This window comes from Schistocerca piceifrons, chromosome 6 (assembly GCF_021461385.2).
Source record: "Schistocerca piceifrons isolate TAMUIC-IGC-003096 chromosome 6, iqSchPice1.1, whole genome shotgun sequence".
NCBI classification, from domain to species: domain Eukaryota; kingdom Metazoa; phylum Arthropoda; class Insecta; order Orthoptera; family Acrididae; genus Schistocerca; species Schistocerca piceifrons.
The window spans coordinates 114219826-114241777 of NC_060143.1; the positions used below are offsets into that span (position 1 = coordinate 114219826).

Genomic DNA, 21952 nt, shown 5'->3' on the forward strand with positions numbered 1-21952 from the left:
GTAAAGATAAAGTCTAATAATCCCACTTTTATTAAATTTAAACAACAGCACTATTTTGTAATCCGTAAATGCCACACACACACACACACACACACACACACACACACAAATACACATCACTCATATGTAGCCTGTAAGGTGAGTCGTTGTACATCATTTCGATAGGAATCATGCATATGACCAATAGAACGTGTATTTCTTCATTTAAGTAACTAACAAACCACCACCACCAAGGCCACTGTTCGAGAAACGTTGCCCCATAGGGGACAGCCACATGCGGCTATCACGATTCTTTGATAGCGCAATACTAGGTGACGGTGGTTCCATGCACACAGGGGAGGAAGGGCTGAACTAGTGGACGGGCAAACTTCCGCAGGTAGATCAACATGCTTGTGTTCGCTTCCATCCAGCTCTGGAATATGGGTCTCAGTCCTAAGATTCGCATCCATGTCCGTCAGCGTGCAGCTAAACTATCCCCTTAGAAAAACGTCACGTACAGAGTTTTCGACCCTTTAAACCGGCTGACTGCAAACAACTAGCGAGTAGAAACTTTGCAAACCCGCATGCAGATTCGGCAGATAACAGTTTATACTGTGACGACATTTCACTGCAGATAGTCACTTGTCATCAGAATGCGAGTGCGTCCTGGTTACTCAAAAAACAAACAATGAGAGATTAAATGCGAATAGCGTGGCAGGGAAGAATTTTATTGATTCCACTGAAATACGCTGTGAATGAGCCGATGCACAGTGATTGTAAATTTTGATACCTGTACGCTTACGAGCTTAGCAGCAATTTTTGCTTTCATCTAGTTAACAAATCCATGTTTCCAAAGTAGTAGGGGTTTGCAAGATGACTGTTCCTTCGTTCTTCATGCGTAATTAGGAAAATAACAAACCATTCACTTTATCTTGTCGGTGGGCCTACATGACGCTCAGTAAAAACATAGAGACGTTTATGAACGCAGACATAGCGATTATCCAACAATTGTACTGATGTTATCAGGAGCATCCTGGAGAATTTTGTTTTTTCAGTGATAGGGCACACGATTTCATGCGCAGACAGTTTTATTAAGAAAAGTATATTTTAAGCCTCAGCTGCATGACATAAATTACTGATGACTAGTTCCGATCTTATATTATGATAATCTTCAGAACTATATAGAAAAATATAAAATAAAAGTACCTGTTACAATATTTAAAGAAAAGCCTAAATCATTTACAGAACTTCTATGTTGTAACAATACCTGTGTGTTCATAGTTGGTTACCAGTTTAAATCCTTTAGGCAAAAGTAATCTGCGTGGAATTATAAAATAAAGGAATTATAGCACAGCAGTATCAAATTTTGACTAAGTGTTTCAATTGGTACACAACTTACTGGTGAGGTCTATTAGTACTTCAGAGGCACTTAAGACAGGGATAATGGGTAGGGATACAAGAAGCTGTGAGACAGGGTGTAGGAGGGGGGGGGGCGGGGGGTGCGGCGGGGTGGGGTCGGTCATCTGCGTTTCTATAAACGCTATCGTTCAGTCCACCTACCTCGATAGGATTCTTGCCGATGTCCCTTCTCTCTGTGGTAGCTGATACGCTGATACGTGCTTGGCAGTGTAAAGCAGTGTTGATGAAACCACCACCTAATACCTACCACACAGAGGCCACTTAACTCTAGTTAAAAGTCAGTTTCTGAAGGTTCATGATTAAAAAATCATATTTTTTACAAATAGTCTTATAAAGTACTAATATTTTCAGTAAAGCATGAATTGACCATTATTCAAAAATAACAACAGTACCCAAATGAGCACAATTACTTCACACTTTTTCAAAAAATCATTATATGCATTACAGTGGGATGGTTCCTAAGCAAGTTCCTGCTGAAATCAGTACTTATTACAATGCAAGTAAGCAAAAAAAAAAAAAAAGAAAAGAAAAAGAAAAACTTTTTTTTTAATTTACGAACATTTTCTTTATTAACTTTTCTTTACCTTACAGTTACTATTAAATATCTCATGACTTTACATGAAACAAGCTATTATACACAAAGAATGCAAATTTACTGGAAATGTTGAAAATATTTACGCCAACTTATGTGGCTCTCAAATAAACATCAGATACATGACATATTTACTTACGTCTATTAGGCTCTTTCCTTATGCCTTTTACCACAAACATCTTCCAACATCATTTCTTGTTATGAAAATGGCTTAGCGATCACATATTAAGGAGTCACATTACATTATTTTTTCAGTATAACTTTTACATCACTTTCACTTCACATTCATTCGTATTAGTCTTTGGTAATCATTTACCTCCAAAAATATCTTTCTCGTACCAGTTCTCTTATTTTCCGATGACCTTTATTCTCTATGTACTTTTTATATACATTATTTACTGCGGTAGGGAAGAAGGAAAGAAAAATAGCAAAAAAGTTCCGAATGATGAGGAGTTTGGTTGACAATACAAAACGAAAAGGAAATAATATTGCCAACAGCTCGGGATGCCTGATGTTTGTCATACAGCTGATGACGCTAAGAATCCATGTCCCCTGAGGCCTATTAACTACTACTGTCCTCATCATCCTTCTGTATGTACTTCTTCAAATCAATGATATTTCGCAATGCCAGAAGTTTGTGCAACTTGACATATTCTAATTTATATGCATTTCCATGAGGCTTGGCCACAATTCTAAAGGGTCCCACATACTCATCTGTAAACTTTTTTGTTTCTGCAGCAAGCTTTTTAGATTTTTCCTTGGTTTTCACCAGCATTAAATGGCCTACTTGAAAACTTGTAGGACACGCTCTCGCATCGTGTCTTCTCTTTATTTCCAGAGCCTTTTCTCTAATATTTGCCCATGCTACCCTCTTTCTCTCCTCCATGGTCATCTCAGTATGAGTGGGAAATTCAACTAAGTCAAATAATAAGTTATTTGGTCTGATTCCACACATTAACTCTACAAGTGAAAAACGAGTTGCTTCATGTTTCAGGTGATTAATCACCTTGTAATATTCCTCCTTATGTTGTGTGTGTTATTTACTGTCCTGATATGTAGAACCAGATGTAATACCGGCGCGTATTTTGTATTCTCTGAATTGGCTTAAAAAACATACTGTCATGCAAAGTCAACTGTAATATTCTTATACTATACTGTTAATAATAACCAATGTAACAAACAGTAAGACAGTTACCTATCCGGACAGCAAAACCACAAAAACAAGTGTAATAACCGTGTGTGATAAACTAAGGAATAAGCATCAGACTTTAACTCGTTTCTTCAAATGAGTCATTAGTTCAGAGGTATGGGAAATAACAGTAGTTAGACTACTATTCTGCATCGATAACAATATATGTGGTTGGTGGTACACTATTATTCGCCAGTCTAATTAGGCACACGTAATGAAGCTGAGTAGGAAAGCAGAAAAGATTGCAACCCCCTACTTACCTAACAGACTTCACTTCAGATTTAGATAAAAGATGGTTCAGCAACACAAGAAAAGTTTAGCCACTCGAAACAAAACTACAGTACCCAATTGTTTAAGCAAACAGACTGATTTCATGAAAGCAAAAGTAAATTTGGACAGGGGGGTTTCTACATCAACATATTTGGTACTCAACATTTCATTGATTCACTATAAACTGTTTAACGTTACTATTTATCACCATTAATCATAAACTTAGTACTTCCTTTCATTAATACGTAATGTGAAAGCAGCAAACAATTTATCTAATGTGGTCTCTGAATCTGACATAACCTTACGTAATCATTTTAACACAGAAAATAATAACAATGTTAATTATGAAATTCTCAGTTATTCTTTCCATCAATTATTTCACTGATTTATCACTGATTTGCCACCAATATATTAAAGATTTCACAGTCTTGGCTGAATACAGGTCACTCGGAATTTTCATTTACCGGGTTAGGATCGTGCTTGGTTTATGAGCGGGATAAATTACCAGGTGGACACAATTGTTAATTTGGATGATGGTTATTATTCTTAACGCACCTTTCAGCTTCCTGGCACACACTATAATACATAGCTAAAATGTCGTACCCTGTAAGCTGTGATCAGCGACGGTGGCGTTGGTGGCAACAACTGCATTAATATCAAAGCGGCCAAGAGCAGTTATTCAAGTCGGACTTATTTCCTCTTCATAGCGATGATCCATCTTATAATCAATAGCCTGTTTTTCTCCCCATACCAGGCCGTGATAAAACTGCAGTTTCCAACCGAGGCAAGATGCAACAATACGGCGCATTCCACACTATGCTGGCGCTGTACGTGCTGCCTCTAAGATCACTGGCCACTGACTGACTTTGTTCGCGCCCGCCAAAGCGCGCCAAACGTTTCCGCTCCCACCTTTTCCTACGCTTACACAGCTTTCCGTTCCTGACGGAACTACTCCATCTTTTATACTACACATATCTCATACAGCCCTAAGTGAGTGCCAGTAACTATTACATACATAATTACATTATAGCACCTTTTTACATTTAATACTTATAACAAATAAATATCTTTACAATATTTAAAAGTAAATACAGGGCGTTTCAAAAAGAAAGAGCAGATTTCAAACATTTATTTCTCAAAAACTACAAATGATAGAAACACAATTCCAACGGTCCTTCACTCAATATGAGTACCAAATGTTACACAACAAATATCACAACTGTACCTCAATATGAGCACTATTTGTTACACGACAAATATCAAACCGGTATCTCATTTCTTGCCACACACGACGCAACTGGTCTTTAGTTACCGAATTCACGGCCGCAACAATTCGATGTCGTACCTCTTGAAGAGTAGCGGGCATAGGTGGGACATAAACACAGTCCTTTATGTACCCCCACAAATAAAAATCGCAGGGAGTAAGGTCTGGTGACCTGGGAGGCCACAGACGATGACATTGATCTTGTGCTCCTGCTCTTCCAATCCACCGTCCTGGAATGGTGTTATTTAGGTACCGTCGTACAGGTTCAGAGAAGTGTGGTGGGGCGCCATCTTGCATGAAGATGAAGTGATTTGAATCTTCCTGAAGTTGAGGAAATAGCCAGTTTTCTAACATGTCCAGGTAAATGGTTCCTGTGATAGTTTTCTCCATGAAAAAGAAAGGTCCATAAACTTTGTTTACCGAAATTGCACAAAAGACGTTAACCTTTGGTGAGTCTCTTTCATGTTGAATAACGTCCCTCGGAGTTTCACTCGCCCAAATTCGTACGTTATGCCGATTAACTTTACCAGAAATGTGAAACGTTGATTCATCTGAAAAAATTAATCGTTCGGCAAAATTGTCCTCTTCCATGTCCTGTAGAATTGCAGTTGAAAATTCGAACCTTTTGTTGTGGTCGTCAGGACGCAATGCTTGCAATAACTGCAGTTTGTACGGCTTCATGTGCAGACGGTTACTCAGAACGCGCCATACCGTTGTTTTAGACATGTTTAGTTCGTGACTTGCCCGTGCTGTGGATTTTCTAGGGCTCCTTTCGTAAGCTGCACGGACACGCTCGACATTTTCATCCGATGTGCGTGGACGACCCGTGCTTTTTCGCTTGCAGATGCAACCATCTTCTACGAATCTGTGATGCCACTCATAAATTTGCTTATGACGAGGCGGCTGTTTGTTGAATTGACGGCGGAATGCACGTTGCACACCAACAATGGACTCTAACTTTGCAAATTGCAGCACACAAAATGATCGTTCCTGTGGTGTCGTCGCCATTTTCCTACAAACAAACGCCAGCGCCACTGCGGATTTGCATGGAACTTCTGCGCGGACCATTGAAAAACTTTGAACCTTTCTCTGACAAGAAACGTTTGAATTGTGTTTCTATCATTTGTAGTTTTTGAGAAATAAATGTTTGAAATCTGCTCTTTCTTTTTGAAACGCCCTGTATTACACCATTTTTCTTAAATGTACATTCATTTTAATCTTATCAAAGAGTTTCAGTATCGATTTCGCTTCAAACAAGATGTCTCTACTTCTGCTCTAACAGTTTCAATAAAATATTTACAAAAAAAATTTAAAAAATATGAACAATAATGTCACAACCTCTTCAAAATATTCTAAGTAGTTGGCCCAAACTGAATGCTTCTGGTGACAATACGTCCTACAGAGACGATTTAGTTATTTCATTATTTTTCCGCACATATTTCCCTGGAGAAAATAAGCTGAAACCTTTATATGTTGTATATTCCTTTTGTATAAACATTCCTCAAACCTCTTGGATGCAAACTGTGGTGCATTACCTGATAACATGGCTTTCGGCACCCCAATGTTTACAAATTAATCTTTCTCTGGTTTACTGACTATTACCTTGGAGTTTGGCTTTTTTATAGGATAAAATCTAACATACTTCGTAAATCCATCGACTAGTATAAAGACTTATTCACAACCCCCCCCCCCCCTCCTAGAAACATCTAAACGGCCAAAAAGGTCCAGAGCACCGAGATCTAACCTATTTTGAGGTACTACAGAATACAGTGGTCCCTGTACGATCCTGTTATTTGCTCACACCTTCTGACATCTGTCAGAAGATTCTAGCCTTTTTTGTACCCTGCGCCATATGTTATCGAAAATTACTACCTCATTCTATTTCGCAATACATTTTCTGGCTCCATAATGACCGTACTTCCAATGCACATAATCTATCAGCAAGTCCACATGTTGTTCTGGGAAATAGATGCGCCATTTTTCCTCATCGTTCTTTCTTCGCCTAAATAGTATCTCCTGATGCATTTTGTAATATTCCGCTATTTCGGAAAATCTGGATGACCTAGCCCGGCTTTTTACCAGTTTAATATTGTCATCTTGTTTTTGTTCCCTCCTGAGGTTCTTACAAATTCGTTTAAGCGGTCCTTCTTCCTATAATTGTATTGTTGCCAGCAAAACATCACTCCATTCCCGTTGTCCTGCCCTTTTTCTTTCACATGTCTAGACAATACACCGGCTATAATGTTCTCTGAGCCCTTTACGTACTTTATATCAAATTGCTGGAGATACATTGACCACCTCCTCAGTCTGCCGTATTTTAATTGGCATGTCTGCAAATATGTTAAGGCCCGATGGTCACTGTAAACAATTACTTTGTGGCCTAATAGGTAATGTTCAAATTTCTGTAGCCCAAGTATAATTTCTAGAGCTTCCAGCTCCGAAATGCCACAGTTCTTTTCCGCCTGTTGCAACGATCGACTAGCAAACGCGATCGTTTTGTGAACTTGCTTTTCTCCTTCTGTTTCAATTTGGAACAGTTCCACTCCCAGACGATAACCACATGCATCTGATCAAAGACAGAAAGGCTTGGCAAAGTCAGGGTGTTTTAAGATCTGACTACTTAGCAGCGCCTCTGTAAGTTCTTCAAAGGCCCTCTGACATTCATCTGTCCATCTAAACAGTACATTTCTCTTTAATATTTCTCCCAGACAGGGTGCACTGAATAACTGTCCAGGCACAAATTTTCGATACAATCCAAAAAGGCCAAGCATACCTTTGAATTCCTTTCGGGTAGTAGGTGCTAAATAATCTCTAATGGCTTTAATTTTTTCAGAACCGGGCATAATTCCATTTCCATTAACAATATGGCCCAGGAATTTTATTTCTTTCCTCATGAACTCAGTTTTGTCTAATTTGAGTTTCATTCCACCCCTTTCGATTGCTTCTTTTTATCCAATAACATCAGCGTTCTTCCCAAGTGGGAGTTGGAATCAACACATCGTCCACATAAACTGTAATTCTTCTTAATAACTGGTCACCTAGCATTTGGAACACTACCCTAACAAATGCACAAACGCTGATGTTTAACCCAAAGGGCACAAGCTTGTACTGATAGCACCTACCCTCGAACAGGAAAGCTGTGTATTTCCTAGATTCTCTCGATAAGGATAGGTTCCAATAACCACAAGTTACATCCATCGAGGTGAAAAATTTTGCACTTTTAATTTTTGCAATAATTCTACTATATTTTCAGGCCTATCGCTCTCTCGCAAAATTATTTTGTTCAAAGCTCTAGCGTCCAAAACGAGCCTAATCGAGCCATCTTTTTTAGGCACTACAACCAATGGGTTGTTATACACACTAATTCCCCTTTGTATAATGTTCCATTTAAATATTTTCTGAATCATATCTCTCACAACTCTAAGTTCAACCTATTTCTTAATACGTATCCATTTTTGAAAGTAGTTTTCCTAAATGGATAATTAAATTTGACAATGCTACGCCATAAAAGGGACCTTTGATCATAACAGATATCAGAGTGTCTTTACGATGAGAAAAGGAGTCGTGCACAATCGACAATACAAGCAAACAGTGTAAACAGTATTGTAAAATATTAAGAAGGCTCGCAAAAAAATTCAGGAGTCTGTACATCTTGTCTGAAATCGACAGATCAGATAATAAAATAAAATCTATGCGGAATGTTCTTAAAAGAGAGAGAGGGAAAGAGAGCGCAGAAGACGAAATTATTTCTGTGAAAGAGAATGCGGTAACTATTTTTTCGAAACAGGTGAGAAAACTGGTACAAATACTTCAGAGGAGAAAGCAAAACACTATACTGAAGAATCAATACAGAAGACATTGTGTGAATTAAAAATTAATTTCCCATTCCCATTTGAAATAAGAAAGATCATCGTGACTCTAAAGAGCAAATTTTTTTAAGCGGAGGATAATAATTACAATAAGACACTAAAAAGTTGTAGTCCTACAATATGTATCTTAGTCACTTAGGAATGCACCATTAACTCAGAGAGTTTTCCCAGAAAGACTGAAATGTGCCATAGTTATGCATCTGTATGAAAAAGGTGACTCCACAGATATCGATAACTACCGTCCAGTATCAATCTTTATACAATTTTCTAAACTTTTTGAGAAGGTAAAGTACACCATGATTGTCATCCATCTGTGAAATACGGTTTACTTAGCCAGTTACAGTTTGGAATGACTGAATGCACCACTACATCACTTTCTCTATCAGATTCCTTCAAGAAATTTACATTAAAATCACCACAGATTAATAGTCCCTCCCTTCTGTCTGACAGATAGCACAATAACTCGTCAAAATATTTCATGATAATCTCTCAACTACCTAGTGGAGACCTGTATACTGTAACAGTCACAAGTATTACGTTTCCCAACAATAGCTCACAAAACTTGCTTCTACACCCTTATCTGTACACAATACACTTATTTCTACACTCTTGCGTTTATATCCATTTTCAACGAATGTGAGAACTCCTCCTTGTGCAGCTAAGTTACAACCACTTACGAGTATATTAAGATTTTCTATCCCTGTCGTTATATTGTGTTCAGACAGACAAATGACATCAATTTCTTTCCGACTATTAAGATAACTCAAACAAATTAACAGTTCGTTTGCTATATGTTCCCCCTCCCCTCCGTAATATTCTGATGTAGCAAGTTGATTCCACTTTCCCCTCTATTTTTATAAGATTAACTATGAGAGTCTGTCAGTGTACTTCCTCTATCTGTCTATCTGAATTTAACCTAACATCACTGTCTCACCTGACACAGATAACCACAAGGACTTGCCTTTGTGTTCTGGTGGCTCCCTTATGTCTTCTGCTAGTAACTTGTTCCGAGCCCTCCTTTTCAGGTGTAGACCAATGGAGTTACGTCCTAATGTTCTTGCAGAAACTAGTGGAGCAGCACCATATGAGATCTTACGGGATTTGTCATGACGCCACAGAGCCTCCACAAAACCTACATTTGTGTGCTCCGTTGACATATAGAAATACAGAAAAGAACTTCCACATTTTGTATATTACAGTGGAGGGTGGCGCTGTGAGCTTGACGCATTAATTTCGCCAATTGGGATCTTCGATGACTTATCGAAAGCACTTGATTCCCTTACACATAACACTCTTTTAGAGAAGTTTAATTTTTATGGAAGAGTAGTTCAGTAAATGCCTGATTTAGTTCATATCTCAGAAACAGCCTGCAGAACGTTAACCTAGGCTGTCCGAGTAACACAAACAGAAACGCTACATCGTCTGAATGGGCAGAAATTACAATGGGAGTCCCACAGGGTTCGACCAGCGTCGCACTTAATGTACTTTTATTTATGTTATTCTGCCATGTTATTTGAATCAGGAGGCAGATTTAGTCCTGTTTTAAATGACATAAGCATTATTGTGAAGCCAAGAAAAGAAAGGTCAATAGAGTAAACAGTAAATGATACTTTTCTGAAAGCTACTAAATGATTTTGCACAAATGGGCTAACATTAAAATTTGAAAAAAACCCAGCTCACCCACTTTTGTACTGTCAAAAATATTGCACCTCCAGTTAACTTAGTACGCCAAAAAGAAATAATAAACAGGTAAAAAGTGTAAGTGCTTAGGTGTGCATGTAAACTGCAACTGGAGAAACCATATAGTAGACTTGCTAGAATGTTTAGGTTCAGCTACTTTTGCCTTAAGGATAAAACTTCTTGACAATTTACCCACGGGAATAAAATGTCTGACAGCAGAAGTGTTTTCAAATATAGAATAAAAAGGTTTCTCCTTAGTAGTTTCTATACTACAGAGGAATTCTTGAGCCCAATTAACAAGTCATATACTTAAAAAAATAAACGGCCACCTTCCACTGATATAAATATAGCATTTTATTTAGTTTTATATCAGTGTTTTATGTTTGTTCTGTTAACAAGTATCACATGATAATTTTTATTGGGAATTTGATCTATGAAACAAGTACCTAACTGACTAACTAAATGGACCCTACCATTGCATTTTGGAACAAGAATATCTTAGTCATAGGTAAAAATCGAGGAAACGTGTTGTGTTCCAGGGATATTTGTTTATTAGGAACCGATTTTTTCTGCTATTGAATTATAGAAATATAACTATTAGTAAGTGATTGCGCCCTAAAGAGACAAAAAGTGGTTTATAATACATACTAAGAAAAAAAACACGCACCACGAAGGAATTAGTCGAATTGAACGAAAAGCGAAAGATGTGACGTTCATGTATAGACAAACAAATGCTTTCAAATGAAGCAACGAGTTTGCTGTTACCAGTCACTGTTTATTTACAAAATAAACTGGGACTGTTAACATTAAACTTGTTGTTTCATTTATTCATAAAATAAACAGTGGATAGCAACAGTAAACTTGTTTCATTCGATATCAATAACAGTCAGGGTAAAGCCTATCTTAAAATGTCAACATTTAAACAAATGATTATCATTTCAGAAAAAAAATGGATGGCTCATTCAAGAGAAAGAGCTTCACAAATCGAGCAACTGTATAACCCATTTTTCCACGTCTGCTTCCTTATGCAATTAGTTATTCGGCTTGGCATTGATTGACAGAGTTGTTGGATGTCCTCCTGAGGGATATTGTGCCAAATTCTGCCCAACTGGAGCAATAGATCGTCAAAATGCCGAACTTGCCCATTACGCTCCAAACGCTCTCAATTGGGGTGAGATCCGGTGACCTTGCTGGCGAAAGCAGGGTTTGGCAGGCACGAGGACAAGCAATAGAAACGTCGTGTTGCGGGCGGGCATTATCTTGCTGAAATTTAAGCACGGAATGGCTTTCCATGGCGGGCAACGAAACAGGTCGTAGAATATCATCGACGTACCGCTGTGCTGTAAAGGTGCCGCGAATGACAACCAAAGCGCTGCTGCTATGAAATTAAATGGCAACCCGGACCAACACTCCTGATTGTCGGGCCTTACGGCGAGTGACAGCAAGGCTGGAACCCACCGCTGTTGAGGGCGTCTCCAGACACATCTTCGCTGGTCATCTGGCCTCATTTCGAAGCGGGAATCTTCACTGAAGACAATTCTACTAAAATCAGTGAGTTTCCAGGCCCCGATGACCACTGGAGAAGTGCCTAGACACCCCAGACAGCAATGAGATATCAACCGGACTGTCGTCCGTCATACAGCTCGAGAACCAGGAGAGATAGTTTGGGCTGCCATTTCTTTTCATAACAGGACCTCTTTGGTTATCATCCGCGACATCCTCGCGGGCCAGCGGTACGTCGATGATATTCTATGACCCGTTTTGCTGACCTTACATTTCAGCAAGATAATGCCCACCAGCAAGCAACGAGAGCTTCTATGGTTTGTGTTCGTGCCTGCCAAACCCAACGTTCGCCAGCAAGGATTTCTCCCCAACTGAGAACGTCTGGAGCGTTGTGGGCACAGCCCTCGGAAAATCTCGGGATTTTGACGATCTAACGCGCCAATTCGACGGAGTTTGGCACAGTATCTCCCAGGACGACACCAAACAACTCTATCAATCAATATTAAGCCGAATAAATGACTTCATAAGGGCCAGAGGTGGACTGATGCGTTATTGGCTTGCTCAGTTTGTGACGTTCTTTCTCTTGAATAAATGTCCGCCCGCTTAGCAGAGTGGTCAGTGCGTCTGACTGCCATGCTTTGGGCCCGGGCCGAGTAGGCGATACTCTCCGCTCAAGGACTGGGCGTTGTATTGTCCTCATCTTCATTTTACCGTCATCGCCTCGTAAATCGCCCAACGTGGTGCCAAATGAAAACATTTGCATCTCGGCCGGCGAAGTTCCCCAGGTGAGGACGCCAGGGCGTCAATGACATACGACCATTTAATTTTTCTTCAATAAATCATTCAATTTTTCTGAAATGTTAATATTTCTTTAACTGTGCGTGGACGTCAAATCTACCGATTTTCGTCCCATTAGAGTAATATCTTCGTGGTGCATCGTTATTTCTTTTGTCTTAGAATGTACATAAATATTGTTGTTGTTGTTGTTGTGGTCTTCGGTCCTGAGACTGGTTTGATGCAGCTCTCCATGCTACTCTACCCTGTGCAAGCTTCTTCATCTCCCAGTACCTACTGCAGCCTACATCCTTCTGAATCTGCTTGGTGTATTCATCTCTTGGTCTCCCTCTACGATTTTTACCCTCTACGCTGCCCTCCAATACTAAATTGGTGATCCCTTGATGCCTCAGAACATGTCCTACCAACCGATCCCTTCTTCTAGTCAAGTTGTCCCACAAACTTCTCTTCTCCCCAATCCTATTCAACACCTCCTCATTAGTTACGTGATCTACCCACCTTATCTTCAGCATTCTTCTGTAGCACCACATTTCGAAAGCTTCTATTCTCTTCTTGTCCAAACTAGTTATCGTCCATGTTTCACTTCCATACATGGCTACACTCCATACAAATACTTTCAGGAACGACTTCCTGACACTTAAATCTATACTCGATGTTAACAAATTTCTCTTCTTCAGAAACTCTTACCTTGCCATTGCCAGTCTACATTTTATATCCTCTCTACTTCGACCATCACCAGTTATTTTGCTCTGCAAATAGCAAAACTCCTTTACTACTTTAAGTGTCTCATTTCCTAATCTAATTCCCTCAGCATCACCCGACTTAATTCGACTACATTCCATTATCCTCATTTTGCTTTTACTGATGTTCACCTTATATCCTCCTTTAAAGACACTGTCCATTCCGTTCAACTGCTCTTCCAAGTCCTTTGCTGTCTCTGACAGAATTACAATGTCATCTGCGAAACTCAAAGTTTTTATTTCTTCTCCATGGATTTTAATACCTACTCCGAATTTTTCTTGTGTTTCCTTCACTGCTTGCTCAATATACAGATCGAATAACATCGGGGAGAGGCTACAACCCTGTCTTACTCCCTTCCCAACCACTGCTTCCCTTTCATGCCCCTCAACTCTTATAACTGCCATTTGGTTTCTTAGTGGACCAAAACGCATTCCTAGATCTACATCGATACCCCACTGTCCATATTACGGTGCATGGCGAATGGCACCCCGTACCACTAGTAGTCATACCCTTTCCTGTTCCACTCTCAAAGAGAACAAGAGAAAAATGGCTATCTATATAACTCCGTATGGACCCTAATTTCTCGTTTCTTATATTCGTTGTACTTGCGCGCAATGTTTATTGGAGGCAATCACCTTCAAACGCCGGTTCCCTAAATTTTCTCAGTAGTGTTTCTCGAAAAGTATGTCACATGCCCTCCAGGGATTCCCATTTAAGTTCCCGAATCATCTGCGTAACGTCTACATGTCGTTCGAACCTACCGGTAACAAATCTAGCAGCCCGCCTCTGATTTGCTTCGAACTCTTTCATCAATGCGACCTGGTACGGATCCCAAACACTCGGACAGTACTCAAGAATAGGTCGCATTAGCGTCATATATGCGGTTTCCTTTAATGAGGAACCACACTTTCCTAGAATTCTCCCAATAAACCGAAGTCGACCATTCGCCTTTCTTACTACACTCTTCGCATGCTCGTTCCATTTCACATCGATTGGCAACGTCACACCCAAATATTTAAATCACGTGTCAAGCTGGACACTACTAATGCTATATCCGAACATTACAGGTTTGTTCTTCCTACTCATCCACATTTACATTTTTCTACATTTAGAGCTAGCTGCCATTCATCACACCAGCTACAAATTTTGTCTAATTCATCTTGTAACCTCCTTTAATCACTCGAAGACGACACATTAGCATACACCACAGCATCATCAGTGAACAACCGAAGATTGCCGCCCACCCTGCCCGCCAAATCATTTATGTATATAGAGAATAAGAGCGGTCCTATCACATTTTCCTGGGACACTCCCGGCGAGACCCTTGTCTCTGATGAACACTCTCCATCGAGGCAGCATACTATGTTCTATGACTTAAAAAGTCTTCGAGTCACTCACATATTTGTGTACCAGTTCCATACGCTCGTACCTTCGTTAACAGCCTGCAAGGGGGCACCGTGGCCGGCAGGTGTGGCCGTGAGCTTCTAGGCGCTTCAGTCTGGAACCGCGTGACCGTTACGGTCGTAGGTTCGAATCCTGCCTCGGGGATGGATGTGTGTGATGTCCTTCGGTTGGTTAGGTGTAAGTAGTTCTAAGTTCTAGGGGACTGATGACCGCAGATGTTAAGTCCCATAGTGCTCAGAGCCATTTGAACCATTTTTTGGGGCGCCGTGCCAACGCTTTCCAGAGATCTAGAGATATGGACTCTGCTTGTTGCCCTTCATCAGTAGCTCCCAGTATGTCATGTGAGTAAAGGGCAAGCTGAGTTTCGCATGAGCGATGCTTTCTGTAAACATAGCGTTCTTTATGAATTCATTGAATGAATTTGTGACTCAGGAATGGGTACATAACTGGACTTATAGTGCAGCGAGCTGTAGCTGCAGGTGGTGTGCTTGCTCTGTGTTATTGTTAGTAAAAACTTTATACGAACTGGCTGGGCAATGCAACTCCCAATACCAATAAAGAAATACAGTCACTGCAAAATACGAGTATATTCAGACCCTTAGGCACTGAACCCTCTGGCCCTTTTCAAAACTGACAACTTTGGTCCCTATGCACATAAAAAATAAATTAATTTGTCTTACCTCTAAGGCAGCAACGCTTGAACGCGATATATTCTGGTCTCTCATATATACACTCCTGGAAATTGAAATAAGAACACCGTGAATTCATTGTCCCAGGAAGGGGAAACTTTATTGACACATTCCTGGGGTCAGATACATCACATGATCACACTGACAGAACCACAGGCACATAGACACAGGCAACAGAGCATGCACAATGTCGGCACTAGTACAGTGTATATCCACCTTTCGCAGCAATGCAGGCTGCTATTCTCCCATGGAGACGATCGTAGAGATGCTGGATGTAGTCCTGTGGAACGGCTTGCCATGCCATTTCCACCTGGCGCCTCAGTTGGACCAGCGTTCGTGCTGGACGTGCAGACCGCGTGAGACGACGCTTCATCCAGTCCCAAACATGCTCAATGGGGGACAGATCCGGAGATCTTGCTGGCCAGGGTAGTTGACTTACACCTTCTAGAGCACGTTGGATGGCACGGGATACATGCGGACGTGCATTGTCCTGTTGGAACAGCAAGTTCCCTTGCCGGTCTAGGAATGGTAGAATGATGGGTTCGATGACGGTTTGGATGTACCGTGCACTATTCAGTGTCCCCTCGACGATCACCAGTGGTGTACGGCCAGTGTAGGAGATCGCTCCCCACACCATGATGCCGGGTGTTGGCCCTGTGTGCCTCGGTCGTATGCAGTCCTGATTGTGGCGCTCACCTGTACGGCGCCAAACACACATACGACCATCATTGGAACCCAGGCAGAGGCGACTCTCATCGCTGAAGACGACACGTCTCCATTCGTCCCTCCATTCACGCCTGTCGCGACACCACTGGAGGCGGGCTGCACGATGTTGGGGCGTGAGCGGAAGACGGCCTAACGGTGTGCGGGACCGTAGCCCAGCTTCATGGAGACGGTTGCGAATGGTCCTCGCCGATACCCCAGGAGCAACAGTGTCCCTAATTTGCTGGGAAGTGACGGTGCGGTCCCCTACGGCACTGCGTAGGATCCTACGGTCTTCGCGTGCATCCGTGCGTCGCTGCGGTCCGGTCCCAGGTCGACGGGCACGTGCACCTTCCGCCGACCACTGGCGACAACATCGATGTACTGTGGAGACCTCACGCCCCACGTGTTGAGCAATTCGGCGGTACGTCCACCCGGCCTCCCGCATGCCCACTATACGCCCTCGCTCAAAGTCCGTCAACTGCACATACGGTTCACGTCTACGCTGTCGCGGCATGCTACCAGTGTTAAAGACTGCGATGGAGCTCCGTATGCCACGGCAAACTGGCTGACACTGACGGCGGCGGTGCACAAATGCTGCGCAGCTAGCGCCACTCGACGGCCAACACCGCGGTTCCTGGTGTGTCCGCTGTGCCGTGCGTGTGATCATTGCTTGTACAGCCCTCTCGCAGTGTCCGGAGCAAGTATGGTGGGTCTGACACACCGGTGTCAATGTGTTCTTTTTTCCATTTCCAGGAGTATATATATATATATATATATATATATATATATATATATATATATATATGTGTGTGTGTGTGTGTGTGTGTGTGTGTGTGCGTGTGTGTGTGTGTTAGCTACAGACTTAGCGGTGTGCAACGCTGCCAGTAATACTTTGAAAAGTACATGAAATTCTTTTGGCTGATAAATGAAAACGTTTAAGAAAAATTCAGTGTCTTTGAAAAACATATGACCTGGACAGGGATGCGGTACTGATTTGGAAGAATTACTAACGCTGATCTTTTAAATAGTGAAATTGTATCCGAAGTTAAGTTTGACTTTCCAAAACATCTGACAACTGAAATTACATTACTCAGAAAAATTACATCCTTTTTAGTAACTGAGTCACAACAATGAGGTTTATACAGAAAGAATTATCAAACTTCACTAAAAAAGCATAAATACAAATCATCAATATACTTATACCTGTGTTAACAAATCTTAGAAACATTACTAAAGGGAATATGTAACTAGCCTTTACATCAAATCTGTTTACGTATATTTCGGGGGTACACAACAATTGCAAATTATCAGTCAACTCATCTACAGTAACGCGCTGGCAAAATGAAAGTCGTAAATATTTAACATCTTTACCTTGCTTGCGAGGAGACTTCTGCTTCCACATTCGTATCTCCAATAACACATGTACTCGTAATTCCTAAATTGTAATCTAACACTTGGTGGCTTCAAAGAGCACACCACAAAAACTGCCTACTCCATCCTCTTTCGCTCACAGACAGCTGCCCATTGCAGTGCGCCAAGCGCTCTCTTACTCCAACACTATAATCTCAGACCAGAAGCAGTATCTTTGGCTCTGCGGTCGTGTAGAGTCAGCGATCCGCTTTATAAATCCCATCAGAAACATACATCGTTTATAATATAATAGTTTCATTTTAGTTTACATTAGGGTGCCACATAGAAGTGTACTCAAGTAGACTCCTTTCTAAACCATGCTGATTCGTGCACATGAGCTTCTCGGTCTCAAGAAAATTTATTATATTCGAACTGAGAACATGTTCAAGGATTCTGTATCAAACCGATGTTAGGGATACTGGTCTGTAATTTTGCGGGTCCATTCTTTTGCCCTTCTTTTACCCGCAAATATTAGTAAATGTATGATTAATCGGAGCAAGATGAGTTGCAAATGCTGGCTTACGTGTCAAATCGTGGGCCACTGCTTCTTGAATATTGTTTCGAACTTTCTGCCAGTTGGACCAGTGTATAATTTAGTTTAGTTATCAGATAATTTATACGTTTCTGATCTATCATGAGGCACGCTATGTGCTGAAGTGTGTGTGTGTGTGTGTGTGTGTATGTGTGATGTGATGTTTAAACTGCAGTACAAAAAAAAGTACGTAGTACGAAGGTGGGTGAAATGAAAAATGAAGAAAAAGTAAAGACGGTGTGTGGTGACAGGCATTGCATAAATGTAGCAAAGCTTGTTAGCTAGTAGAAGTAAGTGTATCGACTCTCACCTCTGTTTGGCGCAGCACACATCCTGCCGGCCGTGCTGATGGCTTCTATGGGCTACGTGGGAGAGAACGAGCCGCTCGCCGTGGCCATCCTGAGTCTCTCACTGGGCTGCAACGGGGCCGCCACCGTCAGCAACCTCTCCAACCACCACGACCTCGCTCCCAACTACGCAGGTGAGTCCTTCCATTCGCGTATTTCCACTACACAAAGGTCAGTCTACAGACAGGCGTAATGCACAGGTTAGTAGCACTGGGAACTGGATGACTCAACAACAGCCCCAACATTCATTAAGGACTCGAAAACGGTGCTCTAAACAGCATGTTCTTTAAAATGGAGCATGCGCAGCATCCAGAGTATTGTGATTTTTCAAGACTGGGGACTGTATGCTATGCTACGACAGATGGCCACTTGTTACGACTTCTGCACCACTTGTTACGGCTTCTGCAGTACTTGTTAGCAGCAGGCACAGTGGCTGCGCTAGAGACTCAGACGGCGTGAAGTTTTACAATTATTTATTGACCTTTCTTTACAATTTCTCCCTCGTCATCGCTGTCCAGCCCTGCGGATCCCTCCGCCTGGCTGCTCCTGTGTTGATCCTCCGACAATGCGCGCAACACGCGCCGCTGATCGCACTCGGTAGCCTCAGGACACTAGTGCTCCGCTGAAGCCAGGATGCCCTGTGGTTGAGATGAACTCAACCCCAGTACGGGTACGCCCACAGAGCCGCGTCACCGTGCGGTCAGCTGACGACGCTTGCTGCACCGGCGGCTGGGAAGCCGTCAGTCGCGATGTCCGCGAGGTCCCGTCACGGACGGACCACACGCCGCGGGGCCAGGTTGCCGTGAAGTCCGGGCGTCAGTTCCCGGCGGCGCCTGTGACCAAGACCGCGCTGCGGCCGGTCCTGCTGGAAGTTCTCGCTGTAGTTAGGCAGCCATGTTGCTGACCGAACTCGGGCCGCCCTCCAGAGCTGAAGTGACATCAGGCGGCGGACGGATAACTCCTGCGAGCTGGAACAGACTTCCGGAATCGTCACCTACGAAGATTGAACATTCGGACACGGACCACGTCCGTCCTCAGATCCGAACTGCTTCCTAATGGCTTCTGTCCGTTGCTGCCTGCGCTCCACTATTTATATCCGGCAGGAGGACGTTTTTCACCCTCGGTGGCAGCTTGTTGTTATTACTCCCGCAGTACATTGCAGCATAACTTAGCGTGCTGGCCTCACTTCTCCTTGCTCAGCACTCTCCAGGCTTCGCTTGGCGCTCGGTCTGTGTGTGTCCTGGCGTCAACTTGTTGGTAGACTGCAACTGTGAGCAAGGCTATCTGTGCCGCGCTTACTTCGCAATGCCGCGATTGCCGGCTGCCTCTGTTTTGCCATTCTCCACTGCGTGAAGCAACGCTTACTACGTGTTGCCGCAACAGCTACTACAGAAACTTTAAACGAATGTTCTTGTTGTGGTCTTCAGTCCAAAGATGAGTTTGATGCAGCTCTACATGCTACTCTATCCTGTGGAAGCCTCTTCGTCTCTGAGAAACTACTGCAACTTGAAGTTGGTGATCCCTTGATGCCTCAGAACGTGTCCTACCAAAGAATTCCTTCTTCTAATCAGGTTGTGCCACAAATTCCTCTTCACCCCAATTCTATTCAGTATCTCCTCCACCCATCTACTCTTCAGCATTCATCTGTAGCATCACATTTCGAAAGCCTCTATGTCCTTCTTGTCTAAACTGTTCATCGTCCATGTTTCACATCCATTCATAAATGGCTACACTCCTCAAGAACACTTACGGAAAAGACTTCCTGACACTTAAATCTATACTCGTTGTTAACAAATTTCTCACCTTCAGAAACGCTTTCCTTGCCATTGCCAGTATACATTTCATATCCTCCCTACTTCGACCGTCCTCAGTTATTTTGCTGCCCAAATAGCAAAACTCATCTACTACTTTAAGTTTCTCAGTTCCTAATCTAATTCTCTCAGCATCACCTGATTTAATTCGACTACATTCAATTATCCTCGTTTTGCCTTTGTTGATATTAATCTTATATCCTCCTTTCAAGACGCTGTCCATTCCATTCAACTGTTCTTCAAAACCCTTTGGTGTTCTGACAGAATCACAGTCATTGCAAACTCCAACGTTTTTATTTCTTCTCCTTGGATTTTAATTCCTGCTCCAAATCTCTCTTTTGTTTCCTTTACTGCTTGTTCAATGTACAGATTGAATAACATCAGCCGGTCGGTGTGGCCGAGCGGCTCTAGGCGCTACAGTCTGGAACCGCGCGACCGCTACGGTTGCAGGTTCGAATCCTGCATCAGGCATGGATGTGTATGATGTCCTTAGGTTAGTTAGGTTTAAGTAGTTCTCAGTTCTCGGGGACTGATGACCTCAGAAGTTACGTCCCATAGTGCTCACAGCCATTTGAACATTTTTTTTTACTACCATTATAACTCTCTGTGCAGATGTCTCACGTCTTACCGACAATCTTGCACTCCCACCATGGTAGGGAAGTACGGAACCCACTGCCTCACCTTGAACGTGCGATATAATGACGCCATTGCAATGATGTCATTGTAAGATGCAAAAATTTAACTCTTCCACTAAAGACAGTCATACCGCTCTACACCGGTAATGCTATACCGCAACCTGCCACAAACAAGAGAAATACATCACAAGGGAAACTCCCTATCGCACCTACTCAGACTCAGTGGTAAAACGGCCGAGTGGGTAGCTCGTCAGAAACTTAACGCAGATCAAGCATGACACCAGGAAGAAGAAGTACCGAACTGTCATAAGAGAAGCAAAAGAGAAACAGTGAACTGTCCGAGCTCAAGACGTGCAACCTCGAGCGCATTGAAGAACCTGATGTCGTGGTTGTGTGGTCACGGTGTTTGACTGTGAAGTAGGAGATCAGTGTTCAAACCTCTCTCGTGCCCCTTTTTCTCACAAAATTATGAACTTTCCGCCTGGTCCCTGACGTGTTTGTTCTCCTTCTGTAATCTTGGCAATTGTCATGCTATACACTGGCAATAGAATATGAGTTGTGTGGTAAGAATATATTACTGTGGCAGGTGAATTTTGTGAATAGTGAGAGCAGGTGAGATGCTGCACAGACAGAAATAAAAACAAGAGAAAAACGTGAATGAACTATGTCACAACAAAGGAATTCAATAGTCAAAACTTCCAAAACGGAAAGCAAGAATAATACCATACGGTACATATGTACGTCTGGAGGCTCGTTCCTAACACTTCGTTGTTGGAAACGGACGTTACACTTAGACACACATACAAATTTGAATACAACGCACAGACATGTCAATGACCAGACGGGCAGTTCATAATTTTGTGAAAAAAGAAAATTATTTGTCACGAGAGAGATTTGAACGCAGGTCTCCCCCTTCGCAGTGCAACAAATTGGTTCAAATGGCTCTGAGCACTATGGGACGTAACATCTATGGTCATCAGTCCCCGAGAAATTAGAACTACTTAAACCTAACTAACCTAAGGACATCACACAACACCCAGTCATATCACGACGCAGAGAAAATCCCTGACCCCGCCGGGAATCGCACCTGGGAACCCGGGCGCGGGAAGCAAAAACGC

The 21952-nt window shown here is 42.2% G+C and overlaps 1 protein-coding gene across 1 annotated transcript in view; it reads left to right on the forward strand.

Moving 5' to 3' along the window:
• The window catches only part of LOC124803171 (putative inorganic phosphate cotransporter), a 127277-nt gene that overhangs the window by 99043 nt on the left and 6282 nt on the right, over positions 1–21952 (forward strand). The window contains exon 8 of the mRNA XM_047264354.1: positions 18367–18522. Coding sequence (XP_047120310.1) covers positions 18367–18522 — 156 coding nt within the window. The remainder of the gene's footprint in view (positions 1–18366; positions 18523–21952) is intronic.